At 40.1% G+C, this 24,345-nt stretch overlaps 1 protein-coding gene across 1 annotated transcript in view; it reads left to right on the top strand.

Annotated features, from left to right (window-relative positions):
* SLC25A36 (solute carrier family 25 member 36) overlaps positions 1–19,862 on the top strand; it is a 59,037-nt gene extending 39,175 nt beyond the window's left edge. The window contains exons 4-7 of the mRNA XM_065410753.1: positions 34–134; positions 11,039–11,105; positions 16,743–17,032; positions 17,876–19,862. Coding sequence (XP_065266825.1) covers positions 34–134; positions 11,039–11,105; positions 16,743–17,032; positions 17,876–18,069 — 652 coding nt within the window. The 3' untranslated portion in view covers positions 18,070–19,862. The remainder of the gene's footprint in view (positions 1–33; positions 135–11,038; positions 11,106–16,742; positions 17,033–17,875) is intronic.
* The last annotated feature ends 4,483 nt before the right edge of the window (positions 19,863–24,345 follow it).

The raw sequence follows: 24,345 nt of genomic DNA, 5'->3' as shown, positions 1-24,345 counted from the left end.
AATAATATAACTTGAATCTTATTCTAATTTTAGAGCAATATACTTTGCTGCTTACTCAAATTGCAAGGAAAAGTTGAACAGTATTTTTGAGCCAGACTCTACCCAGGTACACATGATTTCAGCTGGAGTGGCAGGTAAGGATCTGTAACTTTTTGCCTTCTTTATTCTAGAGGCTTGCTAATGATTGAGAGGCTGTGATGAATGTGAAATTGTAAAAATAAGAAGTGCCTGAATTATTCTGGATGTAGTAGCTAGATATCTGTGTAGGTGCTTCTTTCTCCTCCTCCCCCGAATGTTAAATAGGGAAGCCAGCTTGAGAACGAATGCATAAAACTTGCCCTTTATGTTAATGGGTGTCTGTAACTGTGTATGCGTGAACAAGTTCTCTAGGAAAACTGGCATGCATTTAGTAATTATTTTTGCTTAGCAAACTAGAAACAATGTTGTCTACATTACTGTAAAATTATGGAGACAAAAATGTATTCTTTCCCCCTTCCCTTGATTTTTTTGTTACAACTTTTTTTATATGCTACATGTTTTGGCTTCTCTGAAATATGCAGATGGGTCTTGGTAAAGTGTACATCTGTCCCATGTTCAAATGCTAAAATATTTCAAGTTTTCTTTAGTGTTAAGTAACCTAGATTGTGGCTTGGAAGAGGGATTAGAAATTAGTTTGCAGAGTACATTAATATATTGGCCTAGCACCTCTGAAACTATAGAATCAGACTTGGATAGATCCAGAATGAAATGGTTCCGTCATTTAAATGTAGTCCCTAAAGTATTTCCACCAGCGCAACAGAGCTGCCACTCAATGATACTTGGTTCGTAATCTCTATTTGGGGGAGGTAAACCAGGGGTATGAAAAGTCAGGTTGGCAAAACTGTGTTGGGGAAGCACAAATATCACCTGCCAGGCCATACCTGCTGCTCATGGGGAAAAAAAATATTTTAAAAATACTATTTATTCTATGCATATTTTAGGGCTGAACATTGGCCGCTTACGCATAACAGAAATGAAATTGGCTAACTCACACCAAATTATGTAATCAATATATGATACTGCTTGTCTATGTTTTGGGCTTTAAGAATATCAAATGTGCAGTTAAATGTGTAGTTAATAGACCAGTGGATCAATGTGGAAAACCCTGGAATGTCCTAAAGCAGATAATTGACTGTGGCACATAGAATTCAGTATCTAGGTGGGAGACCAAAGTGGCATTAGATCTGTGCTTATGTAATACAGTGATGGGTGCCACAGAGAAATCCAAGAGAGATAAATAGTAGTGAAGTTTAATCTTTCCATGATAGAATGAGGTGCCCCCTAAGGCCAGTAGTTTGAGGTTTTTTAAAAATAGAAAAGGCATGGAACTAATGCCTTCCTGGAGGTAATAAAGTATCTCTGCATCACATGGCTGTGGGTTTTATGGGTGAGAAGGATTGAAGAGGAAGAGAGAACAAAGAAAACTTAACTTAATTACAATTCATCCCAATCAATTAACTGCTTCAGAGACCCTGCTTATGTTAAAGCTTTTTCGATTACCTGTGTTCTTTTTTCTTCAGAATTTTAAAGAAATGTTATTTTTCTCTTGACAAGGAGCTGAAGACATGAAACTGGATTAGCAATCTTTTTTTTCTTTTTAATTGAAGACCACATATATAATGTATGCAATCCTGCAAATAAATGTAGGTTCTGAATATCCCTTATCTTTGGATGTTCTTGTACTCATTGCTTCCTGATGAAAAGAACCTCTGTAAATATATACAGTAGCAATTTTCCCAATCCGCATGCAGATACTGATTCTGGGTTTGTCAGTTAGTTTTGTATCTGTTCATTGACTTTGTTTCCTACCCCAAAGGCTGATACTGTGATTTGCCTTCATGATTATCGGGTGCTGGATGAACATCCTTGAGCCTTAGTAGCCATCCGCCTCTTTGTGGTTACATTTGGACGTGCATATTGTACACCAGTTTAATTACTGAGAACACTTTCTCCCATTTCTGTGGCTGTTTTCTTGACGTTATTGTATCAGAGTACTCATGCAGTACTGATGAGCATTAACATTTAGCTTTGCAGTTATGCACCTAAACCCCATGGTTGGTGAAACTGAATGCCCCATGCAGATTCACACTGAAGGTAGCAAATTTTCTTTCTTTCTTGAAATAGCCTAGTTCAGTATGCTCTAGAAATTCTCTAGAAGCCATGTAAAACAAAGTTCTGTGCTAAATCTGAATAATCTCTTGATTCTTAGTACATTAGGCATTAGTCTGATAACTACTATAAAGGGCCATAGTTAAAATTTAACATAGCTTCTAGAAAAATGCTAACCTTGTCATTTTGTAATTCTAATAATGTCTTTGAGAAAATGCACTAAAATCAGCTATTAACAATTTTGCCTGCAAGATTTGTATTGCCGTACAATGCAAAGTAACTTGAAAATTAAGAATGCAGTAAATCCTAGGAACAGAATTGTAAACCTCTCTAAGTACTAATTTGTTAGCCTCTTGAAATTGTCTCATATTAAAAACTTGTTATGATTGTTTTCTTACTTAAATGATATGATAATCAGAGAAATTACTTGTTCCACCAAATAGTAAAATTGATCAACTTAGATATATATTTTTGTAGCTGTCATTGGTTTCAGTAGTAAACTGAATTAAGCGATTTCACATACAGTAACTCCTCGCTTAATGTTGTTATGTTCCAGAAAAATGCTACTTTAAGTGAAATGATGTTAAGCGAATCCAATTTCCCCATAAGAATTAATGTAAATGGAAGGGTTAGTTCCAAGGAATTTTTTTTTTTTGCCAGACAAAAGATTATATTTTATATATATACACACACATACACAGGATAAGTTTTAAACAAACAATTTGATACTGTACACAGCAATGATGATTGTGAAGCTTGGTTGAGGTGGAAGTCAGAGGGTGGGCTATTTCCCAGGGAATGCCTTACTGCTAAATGATGAACCAGCACTCGGCTGAGCCCTCAAGGGTTAACACGTTGTTAATGCAGCCTCACACTCTCTATAAGGTAGCAGGAATGGAGGGGGGAGGGAGGAAGACAGCATGGCAGAGAGAGACAGAGACACACCCCCTGTGAGTGAGTGTGTGTGTGTGTGTGAGAGAGAGAGAGAGACACGTGTTGCCCCTTTAAGTACGCTGACCCCACTCTAAGTACATTGCCTTTTTAAGTAGATTAGCAAATTGAGAAAGCATCTACTGCCAGCAAGCTCCCTCTGTCCTGAGCCCTGTAGTGTCCCCTTTTCCCCACCCCCAACCCCCCGCAGTGGAGATAAGGTACAGGAGATGGGGATACAGGAGCGGAGGGAGGGGGACACCCTGACATTAGCAGCTCTTCCTCTGCCCCTCCCCCTCCCCCCCCCCGCCTTCTGCACAGCAAGCAGGAGGCTCCTGGGAGCAGCTCCAAGGCAGAGGACAGGAGCAGCACACAGCAGTGCGGGGAAGAACAGCTGAGCTGCCCAGCAATTGATAGCCTGCTGGGCAGCTGCCCCACAGGGAACTTAGGGGAGCAGGGAGCTGATAGTGTGGCTGCCTGTCCACCCTGGTTCCAAGCCCCCACCAGCTAGCTCCAATGGGCTGCTCTTTCTGCAAGCAGTGGATAAAGCAGGCGGCTGCCAAACAACTTTATAAGGGAGCATTGCGCAACTTTAAACGAGCATGTTCTCTAATTGATCAGCAACGAAACAACGTTAACTGGGACGACTTTAAGTGAGGAGTTACTGTAGTACACTTTTTCTGTTCAGGTGGTACTTTTTTGTACAAAAAGCTTCTAAAATTTAAAGACCATATGCTGCTTTTGTACCATGCAGCTTGTCTTCTGAAATGATGATGTATCCATTGATTTGTCATAGATAATAATGATTAATAATAAATAATAAGACAATGGTTTGGCATAGATATCCTCCTTTAAGGAGAATTCAAGACACTTGTCTTTAATTTTCCTTGAATATAACCTCTAGTTGTAGCTCAAGAAAAGAACTTTATTCATTGCTTAACAGTATACTGTGCAGTACACAATTTGATAAGTACCTATATCTTTTAATCATGGGACTTATGATGATTTCTGCGAAGCCCTTTGTCTGACCGGGGCCTAGAGCCTTGATTTGGCAAAGCATTTAAGCATGTGTTTATGTTCCAGTGATTTCAAATAAAGTTGTGTGCAGGTAGCTGAGGTTAGAATTTGATCCTAAAAGTTTAAACAAGGAGTGGAAGAATTGTCCTCTGTACGTGATATTTTAGGAGCAAGAAGAAGTTAAGGTACCTTCTTCACTCTTTAAGAAAATGTTCAATATAACTTAAGGCTTATGATTCCTAGGCCTGACTCTCCCTTTACAAGATACAAGTAACTCACTGAAATCAACAGCAGTCACTTTTATTCTGTGGCAGATAAATTGTGCTACTGGCCTCTATTAGTAATGGAAATGGTATACAAGTGGAAATCGACACATGTTTAGGCTTTCAGGGAGATCCTCCTTGTTACTGTATACAGGCTTCCAACATACAGTTCACATCACTTTCATTCCTAAAATATTACACTTCTCTATGAACAAAGATTTTTATAACATACAACTGTACTGCATTCTTTCCAGTCCAGTGGATCATGATGTTTTTTTTTTTTTTTTTTTTTCTCCATACTTAGACTGTGACCGTATAGAAAACATTCCTTAATGGAAACAAAATAAGGATATTTTTGTGTCTGTCAAGATGTTTGTTAGTTCCTTCTCTGTTCCAAGGTTGTACCTAAGGATTTAGCACACCATATAAATTCTGCTCTCGGTTACACTTGTGCAACCCTGTTGATGTAACTGAGGCTAGAATCCTCCTTGGATTTTGTCTGTCGGTCTATCTGTTTTGCATTTTTTTATTTTAAAAATGATCCACAAGTTAGTTTTAAATGGAGTACAATTGCAAATCTTGGCACAGTTGAGGAACAGAGTCAGTAAACCTTGTTTGAGCCTGGAATGCAGGAGCAAAATGCAGTTTGTAATAAATTTTTGTGTCCAATTGGATATTAATTGACTACAGTAGGGAAACATTTTGGTTTTGTGATTTAAACTAATCAGTATTGACAGAGTATTGCTGAATGAATAGCAAATAAATAAATATATTTGTAGGTCATTAACCCATTGATGTCAGTGACTTCTGGCAATACGAAGCCTGGCCCTGATGTCGAAAGACATCTAACTATGTTTTCTCAGCTCGATGTGACAAGGTTAGCATTTTTTAACTGATTTTTTGTTTTGTTTTTTGTTTTGTTTTTTTTTAAGTATGTGATTATAGGTAAGTATTTACAAGCTGTAAATTTGAACTGCTGCAAATGGCAGAAATTTCAGTACTCAGTGCATTTTACAAAAATATTTTAATATCTGTGGCCTGTTCTGATTTTTTTTCTTTTTTTTTCCCCTAAACTTTTAACCTGAAAAAGTTAGATCTCACAGTAACTAATTCACAAATCCTTCCAATGGGATTCAATTTGTACACATGTGTCTGATGAGGTCACTGCTTGTTGTTATGATACAGAAAAGCCTGTGTCTATTTTAGGCATTTACTGTACATTTCTCCCGTGAAAAGAGTGAGATCGTGTCATCTCATGCTCCCCATCCGCAGGTCACTTCCTGCAGAAATATGGACTAACTTAAACCTCGTGAGTACTGAACTGAGCGTCTCTTGCAGCCTCTAGTGTAAGAACCACACTTTGGGTTTGTAATATCTATTAAATACACAAAATAAGGGGAATGCACTTTTGTTATCTGAATTCCAATTTATGTGCACTGTGCGAAAACATTACTTCTCTTTAACTCTGGAGTAGAGTTAATTTTTTTTCAGTGCAGTTCAGGGAAAGGTGGAGAATACCTTTCACTGATAGCTGCGATTTACTTAGCCATGTTGGCTAATTAAAGGTCCCTTGTCGACTATAGCCAGGACATTTGATTTTTCAAAGTATTTCATAGCTGCATTTAAAATGCTGCAGCTGATATCCTATGTTGCCATAATGGTAAAAGAGGAGGATGTCTTTGATACTCTTTCTTTTTTGGTTGGTTGGTTGGTTTGTTTTATTTTACTACTTTGGATTTTTAATCCAGCATTACATATTCACGTGCATCTGTGTCAATTGCAATTGTCTTATGAATAAAGCCAAACTTTCAAAGATGATGCAGAATAGGAATACCTGGGATCTTACCTGTTTTTAGTTCTTGGTCAATTGTTTGGCTCCAGAGATTAAACTTAAATAATTGTTTCAATCTGAAATTCAGATATAATTTGCAAAAGGCACTAGACAGCAGGCAACAAAATGTAAGAGTGTTATGTTGATCAGCACCTCTGATCTGTCCATTTAGTATTCTCTTACAAAACTCACGTAAAACTAAAATACAGGATATTTTATCAAGCGACAACATTCACTTGTTGCTAACTTATGAATTACTCAGTTAAAACTTTGATACTCTAACATTTGATACTGTTTACATTTTGAGAGTAAAAGCCACATGAGAGAATGGAGGACACTAGGCCTAGGGAGCCACACACAACATGCTCACCTACCTTACTCTGGCACAGAGGGGGAGTTGTAGCTGTCTTGTTCTTAACAGAAGCTCTGCCACAGGCTTCCTTTGTTACATAAGACAAATTATTTAGGCGTGTATTATCAAGTGTCCAATAATTTTGAATGCTTCCATTTTTGGGTGCTTTACTTGAGGCCCACAGGGTCTGATTTTTCAGAAGTACCCCCTACCCTCAGTACCTTGTGAAAATCAGGCCTCAAATTGGACGCCCACAATTATTGGACACTGATTGCAAGGTTGGGCCTTAAACCTCTCTGTACCTCAATTTCCCAGTCTTTAAAATAGGAATAATGCTTCCTTACCGCACAGGGCTGTTGTAAGGCTAAGTTAATTAATTATTTGAGGTGCTCTAATACTGTGGTGATGAATATAGGAAAGCCCATAAGTTAAATACAACAAAGAACATTTCACAGGACAGCTTAGAATGGGCATTTCTAGACAGGATGGGACCTAGCTATGTCTCATCTCAGCCTGCATGTATTGACAATGGACAGAGGTCAGCAGTGGGTGGAGTTAAACTGCATCTTTTCCAAATGACTAACAAGGGCCATGCCTGCTTCTGCCCTAGGGGGAGGGACAGTGACTCCAGCCCCTCCTACTCAGATATTGCACCTCCATCTCCACTACCTCCTCCATATGGGTCTGGGGCCAAGAGCTTTACCTGAACCCAGTGAGATTGATCGTCTTGGGTCACTAGGACAGGAGGAGTCTTGGAGGAGTAAATAATTATTACAAATACAATCTAGTGGTAACACAGGCATAGCCTTTTTATTATAGAAGCATTTAATTAAATAGGAAAATAAATAAATACCAGGGGCAAGTGAAATACCTTTTTGTCTTGCTGTCCGATTTTAAAATTTAGTGTGTAAGTGAAAGTTTATAAATCTGAGTCACTGGACCAGAATCTGCTCTCACATTCGTAGGGCCATACCAATTTCACGACCATGAAAAACAGTCATGGACCATGAAATAAGCCCTTCCCATGAAATCTGATCTCCCCGAAATCAGCCAGGCTGGGGAGGGACAGGACTTGTCCTTCCCCTGCATGGCTGTTATGGGGGGGAGATCAGACTCACCTCCACAGGCAGCGTAGAAGTGAGGGTGATACACTTGTGCGCTGCAGCAGCCCCAGAGCTGGGCTCCAGGCTGCTGCCTCCCACCCCCCCACCCCGCCCCACGGCTCTTGCTGGAGCTTGGGATGCCCGGGTTTGGGGCTGTCACTCCCTGTGTTTCCTGCTATGGCTCAGGGCATCCTAGCGCTGGGGCTTCCACCTGCTACCGCCTCCATGCTCCTTCCCCCCCCACCCCCCACCGTGTGGCTCCTGCTGGGGCTCTGGGTGCTCAGGCTGCTCCTGCCGCCTGTGGCTTCTGCTGGAGCTGGGGGTGTAGTGGCTGCGGCTCCTGCCCAGGCTCAGGACCTGGACTGGGAGCTGCCAGCCCCCCCAGACTCCTGCCCGGGCTATGGGTGCCTGGGCTTGGAGCTGCTGCCCCCCAACACTGTGGCTCCTGCTGGGGGTGTAATGACTGAGGTTCCTGCCCAGGCTCAGGGACCTGGGCTGGGGGCTGCCATTCCCCACGGTTCCAGCTGGGACTTGGGGCTTTCACCCTCCGCAGCTCCTGTCCGAGCTCCAGGCTTCCCTGCCCCCCACCCAACCCCTGGTGGCTCCAGATGGGGTTCAGGGTGCCTGGACTCAGGGCTGCTGCCCCCCATGGCTCCTGCCCGGGCTCCGGGCTGCCCGAGCTTGGGGCTTCAGCTCCTGCCAGGGCTGTGGCACCCATTTTTCCAATTGTCCAGGGCCCCATACGTTAATCCACCACTGGCCCTGACTGGCAGCTAGGAGCCCCTGGGTGGGGCACTCCTAGCAGCACTGGGTAGATGAGACCTACCTCCACCTTCAGGAGCCTCCTCCAGTTACAGGAAACTCTGATATGAGTATGGCAATCCTGCAACCCCCCTACAACAGCTTTGGAAACCCCCCCCCCACACACGATCCCCTTTTGAATCAGGACCCCCACGATTACAACACCATGAAATTTCAGATGTAAACTGAATTTTAAGACCTTGTAGCCGTGAAATTGACTGACATGAACCGTGAATTTGGTAGGGCCCTACACATTCATGTAAATCTCCTGAAGTATAGGCACTAAAAATAGATTACGGTGGTATAACTAAGAGCAGAATTTGGCCCTGTGTTTTACTGTTTAGTGTTCCTTTTAACTGAAAGTATTTTTCTGGAAACGAGATCTTTTTTTTTCCTGAAAGTTCACATGTTCCTGCTCTTATTTCTCCATCTTAAATCAAAATCTTTGGCTTAAAAATGAATTCCTTTCAACCACAACCCATTGTGATGTTCTTGTGGAAGGATTATGATTTAAGGTAGTGAATAAGCAAATTCTGTTAGTGATAATTAATAGTGTTATAGAAATTTAAGAATATATAAAGGGATTGGTTACCCTCCACTTCTTACATTAGCATGAGGAGTAACTCCAGCGAAATCGGTGACGTTGCACTCGTGTAAAATTGGTATAAGAGGCATATACTCTTGTAATAAGAGTTGTTTCTAAGGGAATTTTCTTTTTACAGATATTTTACACCGTGCCCTTTTAGGGCCATTCTGACCCATCACTAAAGCTAACTGGGTCTAATTCTCCATTTCCTTCTATATTGTGTAGTTATTTACAGATGTGCAAACTGGGTGTAAAATACTACCATTCTGTTTTGATAACATTTTACACTTCCTGCACAGGTTTAAAGTACTGTGCATACAGCAACCCCAAGGCACTTGCGCTTGTTTAGTTAAACAGAAAATCAAATTATCCTCATAAAAGTACTCTTATAATCTACATTTTAGGTGTATGCACTAGTAACTTTCAAAATGCAAGTTAATATGAAGATATTTAATTGGGAGGGCATTGAAGGAGTTTGTTTAAACACATTGACTTGTAAGTGAGAGATTAAATTGTGTTTATTAGTTTTCTACAACTTTGGCACAGCACTGCAGCTATATCTTTGGAGGTATTCGAATGATCTTAGTAGCTGTTAAGAAGCATAGATAGTTAAGGTTATTTTTGTAGTGTAATTTGAGATCTCAAATTAGGATTTAATAATCTATTTTTAAAAATGTAAAAAACTCCAAAATAAATTTTTAAAACAGTTAAGATCCTTTGGCATTTCTGTTTTTGAGTACTTCAGTCATTTGTGTACAAGTTTTCAGTGTAAACATAGATGGTGATTGAACAGAAGTAACTGGTATGCAAGCAGTTCTGCTTAAATATGTGTAATTGTAAATGATCTTCTTAAACAAACTTATCAAAGCCCTGTTTTGTGTAGCTGAGGTGTGCATCAGAAATGCACTGAACAAGATACTCTTTGACACTTTCCCAGGCCCTTGAGTCCATCTGCTTGCAGGCGGGCAGGAGACTGTATAGTGATATGCAAGTAGTGTGTGTCACTCAGGAAGCACAAAGTATCAAAATTATCTTTTGCTGCTTGGCAAATGTCCAGCTCTTCCCTTTCTCTGTTCCCTCCTGCAGACATGTCACCTGATTAATGGTGCATGTATGGTACTACAAAAGTAAATTTATCCAGAGTTACATCTGACTCTGCTTGGTTGTGCAGGAGCAAGAGAAGCTCTTTCTTTTTTCTTTTTTTCTTTTTTTTTTTAAAGTGGACAGAAAACAAAATCTTTTAGAATTAGCCCTAATGCAAACCCAAATAATTGCTGTCTGACTAGTTAGTAGTAGATATGCAATCCATTTTTTTAAACAATTTTAACGTTTGTATGCTTGCACAAGTATTCCTGGGGCCAACCAACAATCCTTGCTTTTGAATTCTAAATAAAACATTGGACTATTAATAAACTCTCCAATTTAAGTATTTGTTATAGTTCAATATTAAAATGTCTTTAATATACAGTAATTTTGTGCCTTTTAGCTGCATCGTAGTAGACATTCAGTTTGCATGCTTTTAAACTCAGATTGTATTTCAGGTAGTAAATTAAATCTGTAGAGAATGTTTTTATACTATTTCAATTCACTTCAGTTACATTTGCAATGTGTTTTTATTAAAACTTTTCCAAATTAATTGACTAATATCAGTTTAGCTAGCTAGTCTTGCTGTTCAAAGGTGTCAAAAAGGGATGTGTATAAATAGATTGGCAGAGAAATATGTACAATTGGGAAAATTTTTTATATGGAGAACTTTTTTGCTAAGAATTGAACGTATGAAATGTCAGTGTAAAATAAAAAAGGGGGGGGGAGAGTTTATTGGCTCTGTGCACTTGTAAAAGTAATAAAATATCAGTAGAGGCCTACAATAGAAAGATTTTTAAAAATCAGTATAGTCTGAGTTTTTTTTCTCGTGGACTGTACCTTATTGTGTACATTTAACTTTTAACTAAGTTTGTGTTTTTCACGACATTATCAAACCTAATTTTCTTTTAAATATTTGTTTAGGTTTTACTGCAATCACAGCGACCAATCCTATTTGGCTAATAAAGACGCGATTACAGCTCGATGCAAGGTAAAGAACCCTTTTCATACTAGGATTGCTTACCAATTTTATTGTCTAATAATTGAAACAGAACGATGCTATAAAATTGATTCTCTCCTCTAAACTGAGAGTGGTTTTTCTAGTCAGGATTTCAGTTGGTAAGGCCACACGTTAACCTGATTCTGAGATGCACACTGTCCTTTTCCCAGTAATTTAATTGGATGGTGGTATGATGTTGCCTGGAGGTACTACAGTATTTTGGTGGCTAGCACTCTTTGACCATTTCCAAAACTAACAGTGCTTTAAACAATCTCAATCTCATTAATTAAACATTTGCTTACTTAATTGAATCCCTGAAGCAGGTAGTTTTGTATTCTTTTTATTAATCTTCTGTATCGTGAGCTTGCTTATAAAAGGGAAAAATTGGTTTCACTGATCCAGAAGCGGTTCTATAGCAGACTGCTCAATCGAAATTGGCTGGATTCTGGTTAAATACTTTAAAAATCATAAATAGATACTGTGATAAAGGATGGCTTATTTTATATTATTTAGTTAGGCTGGAAAATAACACGCATCTCTTTCCTGACCCATATCCACTTAGAACAGCTGGGAGAGACTTGGCTTGATCTGATATGACATTCTCTCTCCAGCCACTTTGACTTGTTTACAATCCCTCCTTTTTCTATAAACTTCATACCACTATCATGCCCTGCTTCCCATACCCTCATGCAAACACATTCAACAAGCTGCTCCACAGAGTAGCAAAGAACACCAAATATTGTTGGTTTTCACTTGTAGCATAGGAGAGTAAGGAGAGCATAGAAATGAGTGAATCATTCATCCTTTTCTTTCTGATATAGTTTACTGGTAAAGCACCTAAAATACTTAGGAAACCTAATAAATGGACTTAGACTCCTAAGGGACATAGGCAATCTGCTTCCTTCCCCTGGCCTGAAGAAGAGCTCTTTGTGGCTCGAAAGCTTGTTCCTTCCACCAACAGAAGTTGGTCCGATTTAAAAAATATTACCTCACCTACTTTGTCTCTCTCCTAGGCACTTACAAACATTTTACCCGGTATCTTTATCTTTCTTTGACTTGGAAATGTAAAAAACATTAATGTTATCACTCTTTACGAGAAGGATCAGTGCAGTAACAAAGTACAAGACCTAGAGTAAATATCAGCACAAGTCCACGAAGTCACCTGCAGCAGCCAACTTCAAATAAAAGCAAAATCTGTAAGATCAAATCAACTTTGGTCCTCTGTTTCTATAGAAGTCTCTTCACATTAAAATTGTAGAATAGTTGGATTATGGTGGATGGTGCTTTGGGTAGATGCATTTTAATCCCCTTTACCTCTTGTGGCTGAGGTTCCAAATTTATCTACTCTCACATTTGAAAACTTGTTTAGTGCCTTTATTCTAGTATCAATGTGGCATTTTAATCCCAAACCTATCACTAAAATGCCAAGTGAAGTGCTTGGTTTTGCTCAGATGTACAATGTGTAGGACATCGGTGTACCTGTATGAGACTCTTGTGTTTACATGGGGAAAGGGATGCTAAAAGGGGTGCAACTTAAATGTGACTTATTCTTTGACAGTCACAGTATTTAAGCAGGTGCCTTAATGTTTTGTCCTTCCCCTTACATTTCCAATCATTACAATCCAGTGATTATTATTATTTCAGGCAGAGAATACAACCCTTCAAATCAGTGGCTGCTATAATGGGCCTGATGATGCTTCCACTGAAGTCAATGATAAAACTCCCATTGATTTCAGTCGGAGCAAGAGTTGACTCAGTGTTTGCGGTGCACAAAAGGAAATTGTTCTGGTCTTCCAAGGTGATATTGCAGAGTATATACATAGAGTAAAATATGCTATCCACATTTATGCACCTGTTCAATGTGCAAGATGCAAGGACAATTTCTTCAAGTATTTGTCTGTGTGGATCTCCACTTCAGGTGCGTATGTGCATCATGCATGTGGGATCAGAATCTTTAAATAACAGTGTCCCTTGGGACCATGTCTGTACCATTCATGTCCTTATCTCCGTCCTCCCTCCATCCCTATCCAACGGTATAAAAGCAGAGCAGCCACAACCATCCCCTAGTTTCACGTACTATCTGTGGCAGCAGGATGGAATCAGCGGTGTCCACCACCTCACTACAGCATTTCCCTAGCTTAGCTCAGCCAGGGTTCGATTCCCTACTGTATATTCTCTCCCTTTTTGTTTCTATTTACTCCAAAAAAAACCCCACCCCCAAACCTTTTTACAACTTTGACTTGGCACACTGTGCCACTGCCACGCGTAATGGCAGATCCAAAACCATTGGGCTGTAAGTTCTGCCTGTATTTTGATGGTCTAATTCCCCTCATTTCCCTGCTCCCTGCAGTTTGAAGACAGTTCATCCCCTTCAGCCAGTGATATACATTTTAGACCACTGGCTTCCTCACAATGGCCTAATCAGCCATATATACCACATTCGCCATATTGGGCATACTGAGGCCTGCTGTCTAGAACCTCCAGTACTGGATATCTCTCTTGCTCATCATGCAAATGCAGATATTCTCATTCTCCTTCCACATCAACTTTAAAGACCTTCTGTAGAACTGGACAGACAAAGCACAAGAGGAAGAGGCAGCTCTGGAGCAACTGGATCAATACCATACATCTTCTCCCAGAGACCCCTCATTGTTGCCTCCTGATGAGGCGCTCTCATTAGCCCCAGTGATGACTTTCAAATCTTTCAGGAAATGCTCTTGTATAGCTGAAATTCAGGCACCAGTAATCAAAGAAAAGGCCCATAAGCTGCTCGATGTCTTGTACTCCACTTGTCCAAGCGGGATAGCACTGTCTGTAAACGAGGGCACCCTAGAATCAATTAAAAGTCTGTAGTAGAACCCTGTTACCCTTGCTCATATAGCAAAGAGAATGGAGAAAATATATGTTTCCCGAAAGGAGTTTCAAATAATTCTGTACTCTTTTGGTACAAGAGACAGCTAGCAGCTAGATCCTGTCAGAGCAATTCACAAGGGTAAAGATCCCCAAAAGATCAATTTCTTTGGTAGGAAAGCCTATTCTTTTGCCTCTGTTCAATAACTGTATAACAAATTACCCAGAGTTATCCTTGAAGTAGGAATCCTGAGGTGGGACAAGGTATCTCCCTTTCTCAACAAACTCCTTCAAGGGAGAGTTAAAATCCATAATCAGAGGGACAACTAGTAGTGAAAACTGCTCTTCAGGCAGTCAGATGCTTCAGATGGGATACTGCAGCTTGGTCCATGGCCTCTGCAGTAACAATGTGAAGGGTGTCGTGGCTGCAAGCCTCAGGTATTCCAAGGAAGGTACAGAATATGATTGAGAATTTCCCTTTGCTTTGTTCAGCACTTTGACTGAACACACATTGCATTCACTAAAAGTTTCCAGGGCTGTGTTAACATCAATGGGGATCTATACCTCAACCTCAGACCACATAGCTACACCCAGCAGTGACCTATGGATTACCCTCCGAGATTCTCCTGTAGGAAACCACCACCTTCTACAGGTGCCAGCCCTCCTGCACAGTCATCTAGGCAGCAGATTAGATAAAGGTTCAGAGTCCCAACCAAACCAGACTGAGCTGTCCCTGAAACTGCTCTTTGGATGTTCTGTTCTCTATTTTATCTGGACATCACCAGGGCCCTATTACATTATCTGGATAAAATGAGAACTTTTAAAGTATCTCTGCGCTGCAACTGGGAATGTGCCTCCCCGCGTGAGTAGACAGACTTACACTAGTTTTGCTTGATCCTGCACTGAATAGTCTCTATGGTGACGGATAGCTGGGTTAGGGCTGGCAACTTTCTAATGGCAGAAAACTGAACACCCTTGCCCCGCCCCTTCCCCAAGGCCCCACCCTGCTCACTCCATCCTCCCTTACTCACTCATTTTCACCAGGCTAGGACAGGGAGTTGGGGTGTGTTGTGTGGGGACGGGGGGGGGATGGGGCTGGGGATGAGGGGCTTGGGGTGCAGGAGGGGGCTCTGGGCTGGAAGGTGGGGCCACGGGGTTCGGAAGGTGGGAGGGGGCTCCGGGATGGGGCAAGGGGTTGAGGAGTGGAAGGGGGCATGGGCTCTGGGCTGAGGGTGCAGGCTCCAGGGTGGGGTCAGGGATGAGGGATTTGGGTTGCAGGAGGGGTTCCAGGCTTGGGCCGAGGTGTGTCCAAGCTGGGGTGGCTAGACCAAGCTGCCACCCGTGCTGCAATGTCCACACTGATATTTTTAGTCTGTCTGCCCAGGCTGGGATGCTGGCTCCTTGCTTTAGTATAGCTGTACACTTAGACAATGCCCTCACCTCTTTATGACATTAAGCCAGGTAGTTCAAAGACAAACCTATCTAAATGGATTACACCGTGTATTTCTGTCTGACACCAAATGGCAGGAGGACATCAAGACTCACTCCACTAAAGCCCAGGCTGCAGCCTCTATATGTTTCAGAAATATCCCTGTATCTGAAACATGCAAAGCAGCCACCTGGAGTAATCCTCTTGTTTTTATTAAACATCATTGACCTGGCCTCCAGATCAGAAGCAAAATTTGGGTCATCAGTTTTACATTAAGTCTTTAGCTAGTGGCAGTTAAATTCCGCCTTGCATGTGGGCCCTGCTTGCTAGCCTCCTGAAGTGGGGATCCACACAGACAAAACCTCTGGAAGAATCACAGTTACTGTAAGGTAAGGAACTGTTCTATATAGGCCAGAGTTCATATGCCTTAATTCAGAAAGGCGTCGGGACAACATAAAACAAAATATAGTCCCAAATGCCTCTAGCAGTAGTTAAAGGGCAATGTCCTGCATTATTTTGTATAATTTACTCAATCCTACAAGAGACCTCTGGTGGCAGAATCTATTTAAGTGATGCAGGTAGCCAATGAATTGTGGATTCATACTCATTCTGTATAACTCCATGTTAAGTGTGTTTTCTCCACTTGTACCTTGTGAAACATAGCAAGTGGGAACAAGTTTATTAAATTAATTCATTATTAACTGATCCATGTGGTATATACACATACACACTGTTTTATTTTCTAATATAAATGATCAGCTGAACTTACATTTGCAAGTTGGGGATGTTGAGGACTAAAACTTTTTTTGTGTCCTACAAGTACAAAATCTGCTCGACCCAATGTGCACAATTATTTGACCTCAGTTGTGGCTTAGTGGGATCAGTTTATATAATGAACTACTGTTTAGTGGTTTGTTTGCTCCCTTTGAACATTAAGCTATTGTCCTGTAATAAGTAACATACTGTAAGCAACTGGGGCTTTCAGTTCCTTAGTCTTAACTTTCTAATGGTCACACATTTATATACCTTGATTGTCTCTGGTTTAGGCTGATTTTCGAACCTTGAAGATGAGGAAGGCTGGAGACTTGTCTGAGACTCCACAATCCTTTAAGTGTTCAGTACATCCTTTGGCCCTGATTCAGCAGAGTACTTAAGCATGTGTAATACTGAAGTCAATGGAACGACTTGTGTACTGAAATTGTGCATGTTGTTAAAACACTTTTGAATTGGAACATCTTTGCATTGATTTGCCAGCTATTTCCAAAGGACTTGTGTTTATAGCAAAACATTGTGTAATTAATCATTTAAAATGATTATTGTGAACCAGTTCAATGTTCCTTCTCTTTCAGGAATCGTGGAGAAAAGCAAATGAGTGCGTTCGAATGTGTCCGAAAAGTCTATCATTCAGATGGAATTAAAGGCTTTTACAGAGGAATGTCGGCCTCCTACGCAGGCATATCTGAAACTGTTATTCATTTTGTTATTTACGAGAGTATTAAGCGAAAACTACTGGAATTTAAGACTGCTTCTAGCATGGACAGTGAGGATGAATCTGTAAAAGAAGCTTCAGACTTTGTTGGAATGATGATGGCTGCTGCCACTTCCAAAACCTGTGCCACATCTATAGCATATCCACATGGTAAGGGCAAGCGTGTTCCTTAAGAGCCTGAGCCAAAGCCCAAAGAAGTCAGCAGGAGCCTTTTGATTGATTTCTATCATTCTCTGGATCAGGTCCCAATAAAGGAATACTTTGTTTTAGCTACACTTCTGTCTATTGTTTGATTTAGAAAATTGGCATGGCCAATTTCTGATTCAGCAAGTCAACCAGAGGCTACAGTATTTCTAAACAGATGTTTAGTCTGACCCCTTTGAGCAATAACATTAATGTATACCAGGGAACTGCTGTAATCCAGTCCATACAGGTTCAGGGACATATGGCTTCATTTGGACCCCTATATTATGCTCATTATTTGTGTAAGTTTCAAGTAAGTAACCAACAGAGCTCTTGCTTTTCCTTTTTAATGTTTAGGGAGATATGTCAGCAAGATCTCCTCCAATCTTTCACTGTGCTGTTCTTTTGCTCCGTTTTCCCCAGTAATGCTGCTTACTATGTCTCAATCTAGCAAAGTACTTAAGAATATGCTTAATTTTAAGGTGAAACAAGTGTGATTACTCACATGCTTAAGTGGTTTGTTGGACCTGGGCCACTCAAAGCACCATCACTTCACCTCATTAACTGGGCATCTGGAAATAGCTAAACTTTTAGGTTATTTTGCTCTTGTAAGAACATGGCTTGTCTTTTTCTTCCAGATTCCCAGCCCCAGTAATTGCCATGTTGGCTTTTTTACCTACTATCTAAAGAGTGTACGATGTTGAGGGTTTTATGCTTGCTTAGTCTGTCGGCTAAATTGATTAATTTGTTTTCATTACATTTTTTGCAATGTGATGACCAAAATAACCAAGTGTTACTTTCTTTACACAGAGGTTGTACGAACAAGACTACGTGAAGAGGGAACAAAATACAGAGCTTTCTTCCAGACACTATCTTTGCTTGTGCGAGAAGAAGGGTATGGATCCCTCTACCGTGGTCTAACTACACATCTGGTCAGACAGATTCCAAACACAGCTATAATGATGTCAACCTATGAAGTGGTAGTCTACTTACTGAATGGATAGCAAAGTTACAAGGCTATCTCTAGGAAGGTGGAAGACCAAAAGATTGCAGTGGACCACCAAATATCAATGCCAACGTGGTGGGCAGAAGAAAATTATCTATCAGGAACAGGCAGCTATGGACGAAATAGAAGATTGATTATAGGCAACCATGAGCAATTTGCTGCCTTATTGTATGGTTCTTTTGTGACCATGTGACAAAGGAGCTGCCCCCAGGGGAATGCCTTTAAACACATCTTACTTCAAAATTGCTATTTTCTCTCCATGTGTTAATTTACATGATGCAAAACCATGAGCTTCAGTGATTTGGAGGGAGGAGGTTATATATCGTATTCTATTGCAACGGATAGCCTTGTTCCACTCATAATGTTTGGTCTTCAATACATTTTGTTTCAGTGTACAATAACCTATTAGGGTGAGGAGGATGAAAGCATAGATTCATAACTTTGTATGTCTGAAACTTCTATTCAACTCCATCTTAAGTCTCAAATGATGAGACTGAGGTAGTAGTTGCAGCATGCAACTCCCGTGTTACTATCTCAAGGAATGTGGCACAGGGACCTAAAATAGAATGTACTTCAATCTCACCTTTTGTAGCGACAGAACAGTTCAAAGTTGTGTGAGAAGCTCTCATTGCTTAACTCTGCAGGATACCGGTCTCTTAGCAGGACTGGAAATCTAAGCATGCCAATACTGAGTCCTCTTGCTTTCATTACCATAGATCTCTGCTCCCTTTTAGAATCTAAGGGAGACCATAAGATGTACTGTTACAACAGATCATGGAGTCTCCTCACCTGATCTGTAATGTGACCCACACTACTAACACTGGAATTGCAGAACAGTCTTTAAGGAGTCTTAATGAAGTGTTAAATTCTAACAAGTGAACCTGCTTTACATGATGCAGGATATATAATGTTCAATCAAACACAGCTTTATGCAAGCTAGTGACTAGAGTACCCACACTTCTCCTGGATTAAAGGAGGAGGGCACATACTTCACCATGTGTAAAGCTATAGGAAAGCATATAGATCAATTCCTGTGTAGTAAGTTGGGAGTTGCTGTAGATCATTTTCAGTGAAACCCCAGCCACTTTCAGAGTGATGGAGAAGATGGTAATTGAGAATATTTTGTTTAAACATTCCCCTTAAAAGTTGCTTATCCCTTGTTTTTCAACCTAAAGCTGGGTGCAAAACTGCAGATAACCGTATAACTCTGTCCTTTCAGTTATCTGAATATTCAGGCATTGGTTTTAATTGATATTTTGTAATACTAGTTACAGAATAATGCATTATGTTTGACAGCATATCTTAGCTAGTTCGGTTACTTGTTCTGCCATAACTTACCAAGTTTTCCAGATCCAGAGTATGAGAAATAAGTTTCAGATTCTACATAGCTTTTCAAACACGTAGACCTTGAATACTTCCAGGATTAAATCTGCTGCCCTTCGGATGAGATGTTCACAGTGATTTTTGCGGCAGTAGCTTTCTATCTATAAATGCCACTACACTGGTATAACAAAGCAGTGCAATTAACTCCTCCAGTGTGGTACTTCAGTATACATTAAACTGTGTGTTTGTGTGCAATGGCTTTATCTTACAAATGACTCCTTATGCACTTTGTGGCCTTTTTTGGCTTGTGATTTTTCTCCCGTTTAAGATTTTTGATATTGGTCATGTGCAGTTAGAAACAGTGTTCAGTGCACACAGATTCTTTTGAAGCTAAGTGTATGGTTTGATTTCCAAACACCTGTGCAGAAAAAGACATTGTTTGCAGTAGATCGCTAGGATCGATGTTCAGATAGTTTTGGAGACTTTTATACATAAAAGTTTGATGCATACTGAACAACCAGTTTGTCTTGTTTTATTTTCCTTTGAGCATTGTAGTGTCCATCATACTACGGCAGAAATCTTTTAATATAGACTTGCAAGCCTTGGTGTTAGTAATACTCCGTAATAACTGCCTCTCCTTTTAAGGGCCACCGTAGAGCACAGAGCACCACTGCTATGCCCGTTCAGTAGGGGCTTGGCTGCATTGATGTGCTTTCCGTAGAAACTGAGTATTCTTACCTGTTTTTTAATACTAGAAGTATTCTCAGTATAGCCTGTGTTGCGCACATTTAGACTAACCTTGGCAATCTTTGTATTCTTATTAGTACAAGGAGATTATTTTAAAAAAAACCCCTCAGTTCAGAGGTTTTCCCAGTGACCTCGCTGGGAAACCTGCTAATGCTGTATTACTCACAACTAGCCTTCCTGCTTCCAAACATTAGTGGCCAGACTTCTCAGATCTTGCTGCTGGCACCAGCATTTAACTAACAGCAAAAGTTTAAGCGCAGTAATGTGAAAGCCAAAAGTGGTTATAAAGTAAAAGCTATGTTACAATAGCTAATTGTGGGGAATGAGTTACATTGAAAACATATTTCTCTTCAGGAGATATCCAGGCAATTCAGCTATAGCTGAATTTTAGATTTAGCAAGCACACAGGCCCAAATTCATCCCTGGAGTTAATGGATATAATTCCCACAGTTTCGATGGGAATTGTACCTGCGTATTCCGGGGATAAATTTGGCTCACTAGATCCGGTCTGCTTTCAGTGCACATGCATCACTTCTGTTACCCTACGAGGTTGTGCGTGCATGCCTCGCAGGGAGAAGCACTGAATCTTGCTTCCAAAGGCGAGATATCTCAGTAGAAAGTTCTGTCTTCTGTGTTTTACTTTCCTTGTCATCGGCTGAAGAGAGACAATCAACCTCTTGTTCCAATTCTTCATGGAGTTTTAATCCTTCAAAGACAAAACCTTTTAAATTTCTTCAGGGGTGAACTTTTTCTGTAACAAAGAAACAATTAAACCAAATTGTGTGTTTTGTTTGTTTATAAAGCTACCACAGTGTACAAAGATACCTCTGAATTATTTCCCAAAGATATTGAAATTCTTTACATAGTTTTCTTGGTATCTATTTTGAAAGCATACAGAGGCAAATGGAAGATGCATCATTCAATAATACCATTTGGAGTGTACTTTGATGTTGTTTTGGGTCATCATCTCTTACTTGATTCTTTTAATGGAGTTTACATTAAGTTATACCACCATGATTTTCTATCTAACAGAGTTTAAATCTCAGTTTTATGGAAAGGGTAACATTTGAGAATGACTTTACATATCCATCTAATTTATATATAAACCAACATCCATTCTTATTTAAATATGATATATTTTATTTGACTTTACTCAACAGCTGGTTAAGAGTCAAGAAACGTTGTATAATACTGCAGGTGTCCACTTTAGCCAGAAGGTGGCACTATAGTGTGATATGCTCACAGCAGAAGTGGATCCATGTTCCACTTAAACTTGTATCTGGTCTTAAACAATTCTCAGTCTTTCTACAGTATACTATATAACAAGAATATTTATAAAATAATGGCTTATCACTGTTCGTTTTTGTGGCTGGAACTTGGAAAGTCATGACAGAAAGTCGTCAATGGATAGGACTGTATTTTATATCTCTCTCCATCAATATCCTGGATTTAGAAATCCTAACGTGCAATGTGAAATGTTACAAAGCAAGGTGAGTTTTGGTGTACCAAATGGAAAGTTCTTCCTAACCTTAAACTGACTGCAAGATCTGTTGTTTATTTTTTCCTAATCTTTGATTTGTTAGCATACATTGTTCTTTGTAGGATCACACTAGTGATTTATGATGGGTTTTTATTTTTCTTTATAACGAATGACTGAAACATCAGCCTATCCATAGGTCTATTGACATTGTACCTATCTAATTCTCCGATTACATGAGACACTCCACATATTTACTCTTTATTCAAAGACGTTCAAGAATGACAGTTTGTGCTTTATTGCTATTTTTATTTTTGCCTCCTGATAGTCACATTTGAAACATTCCTTAGATTATAGCATTTAAAAATATTACTTGCAGAGAATTCAGATTGGAGACCCTTTAAAAAATATTGCTGCCTAAGTGTGTTTTATTCTAGAAACAAACAAAACACTGAAGTGGGCTAGTTAAATGTATTACTTTCCAATTTTTTGTAATACAGTTCTCACTCTGTAAAAACGGAAGTCATGTAAGTTTTCAATTGTTCTATTTAAGAAAGTCTGCAAACCCTGCGTATGTGAACATAATTATGCCGTAGGAGTTGTAGCTAAACACTCACAAATGACCATCTGAGAATCTTTTAACGTTCATGTGAGGTTTGCTATTATTCTTGCATACATGTAGTTGGCTGTAAACTATGTGCGTTTACTCTGTATTTATATTATATGGCTAACTTTTTTTGTTTGGACTATTTTAAACTTAAAAAAAATAAAATGATGTGGTTATATTCAAAGATGGCTGTCTGTGGTGTTGGACCAAGATTTTTAAAAAAAATCTGAGACTTGATACCTAGCTGAAGAGCTCAGGTTAAAAATAAGAGACTAGCTGGGAAATCCCCACCAATCGTTTCATCGTGTGTCAGTATAAATATAGCTGAAAGCTACAATGCATTTAAATTGTGATCTCTCTGAAAATGTCTTGGTTCTGCCTAGTTACTGCTAAGTGGGGCTTTTGGATGAGATTTAGATAAGACCCGAGCTCTTGTCTAATCTACATGGACATTAAAGTTCTTTATAGCACTTTTTGAAGAGCAAGCATTTGACCTGGAATCCTTGGTCAACATTTCCTTGTCCTCCACTGTTTTGCAGCATGCTGGCTGTCCATTTAGACAGTTTTCCATACCACACATGACTGCAATTCCCTGGTGCAATGTGTGCCATCTATAGTATATAAAACTATCTGAGATCCTAAAGGATAATATGTACTATAGGAGAGTGCTCTAGCAATATAAGCTGTTCTATCATTTATCTAGTGGATAGCTTATGCACAGCAATGCTACAATACAGCCCTCTACAGTTCTATAACATAGAACACTACAAAAGCTTAGAACTAATAGAAATGTAAAGTGCATAATTTACTTGGTACATAAAATATTTTCTATCTGAGTCTGTAACTTGACTCCTGCAGCAAGTGTGTAGTTACAAAACCTGATGGTGCAAATCTCTGTTGCTTAGTCCATCACATTAACCCAGCACAACATATTTAGTGCCAGGTTGTGTCCAGATGCTTCCTAGCTTCATGGGATAGGAAGGGTCACCCATTATGAAGCACAGTAACTGCTCCCTACACATGACCCTTGGAGTGCAAGACAGCCCAAAAGAGGCAAAGAAGATCGTGCAGGTTTGGCTCTTTACCCCTATGCTCCAGCCAACTGTCAGAGAGTATGTTGTATTCCCTGAAGAGTTGTAGAAGTGAGTGTACTTCCTCTTCAGAGTTCATTCTGGGGCTTTTCACCACTGCCAATGTGGAGTGATACTTAATTGGCTTGACTGAGCCTTTTAACACCCCCCTACCCCATGTATACCAAAAACTTGTAATAAGGCTGACAGCACATTTAAAATAAACTGTGTTTGATGGTATATTAGTGTTTATTGGTAACAGGGCTCTATACTGCCCTCTGCTATGCTGTTCAGAAGAGGGTGGGATTTAATGGAAATGAGTGACAACATGCAGAAGGGAAGGGGAAGCAGGGGCTTTGTGGCATGATCTGCTTTCCCCAACCTCTCATTTCTGGGAAGATCCCTCCACAGGTATACATCTTTGGCTCAAGGCTTCATCCCTTTCCCTGCAGCAAATGATGCAATTCAAATACTGGAGTGGGAGGAAGGATTGTTGAAGAGGGAATGGTGGGACAAAGAACAAAGTAGTTATCGGTACTGCCCCAAAGTTGATCACCCCTGGTTAAGAGTATGTAGCCCATCTGTAGTACCATATGTAACTATGCCAAAGCCTATGCTCGGGGAGGCTAGGTACAAATACATGAAGTGCTCTATAGATTTCAAGTAAATGAAAGGAATGGCCTCCAAAGTGTTCTGCATCTGGTCAAAATACCAACCAGCTTATCCAAATACTCTCAAAGAGCTAATATGTCCCATTGTGTTAGGAAGCTCCTAAGTCCCATCCTCAAATGTGACTTGGGTGCTTAGGAATGACAATTGCACTGAAAGGCCATGGGCGTGGTGGCTGTTCAGGCACTGGTCAAATCATTCCTGTTCATCTCTTTGAGTTTGCCTTGAAGACTTGCATTTCATTTTGGATGCTTCCTTCTTACCCTCTGTTAGGAACTGCCAGATCTCTGCACAATCCAAGTGCTTTTTTATGCCCTGATCTTTCCTGGAGTGGTCACACAAAGCATTAGCCCCAGTACATCTTCATGGCAGGAGAGCAGC

The sequence above is a fragment of the Emys orbicularis genome, chromosome 9, assembly GCF_028017835.1.
Source record: "Emys orbicularis isolate rEmyOrb1 chromosome 9, rEmyOrb1.hap1, whole genome shotgun sequence".
NCBI classification, from domain to species: domain Eukaryota; kingdom Metazoa; phylum Chordata; order Testudines; family Emydidae; genus Emys; species Emys orbicularis.
This window is presented reverse-complemented; position numbering and strand designations above follow the sequence as displayed.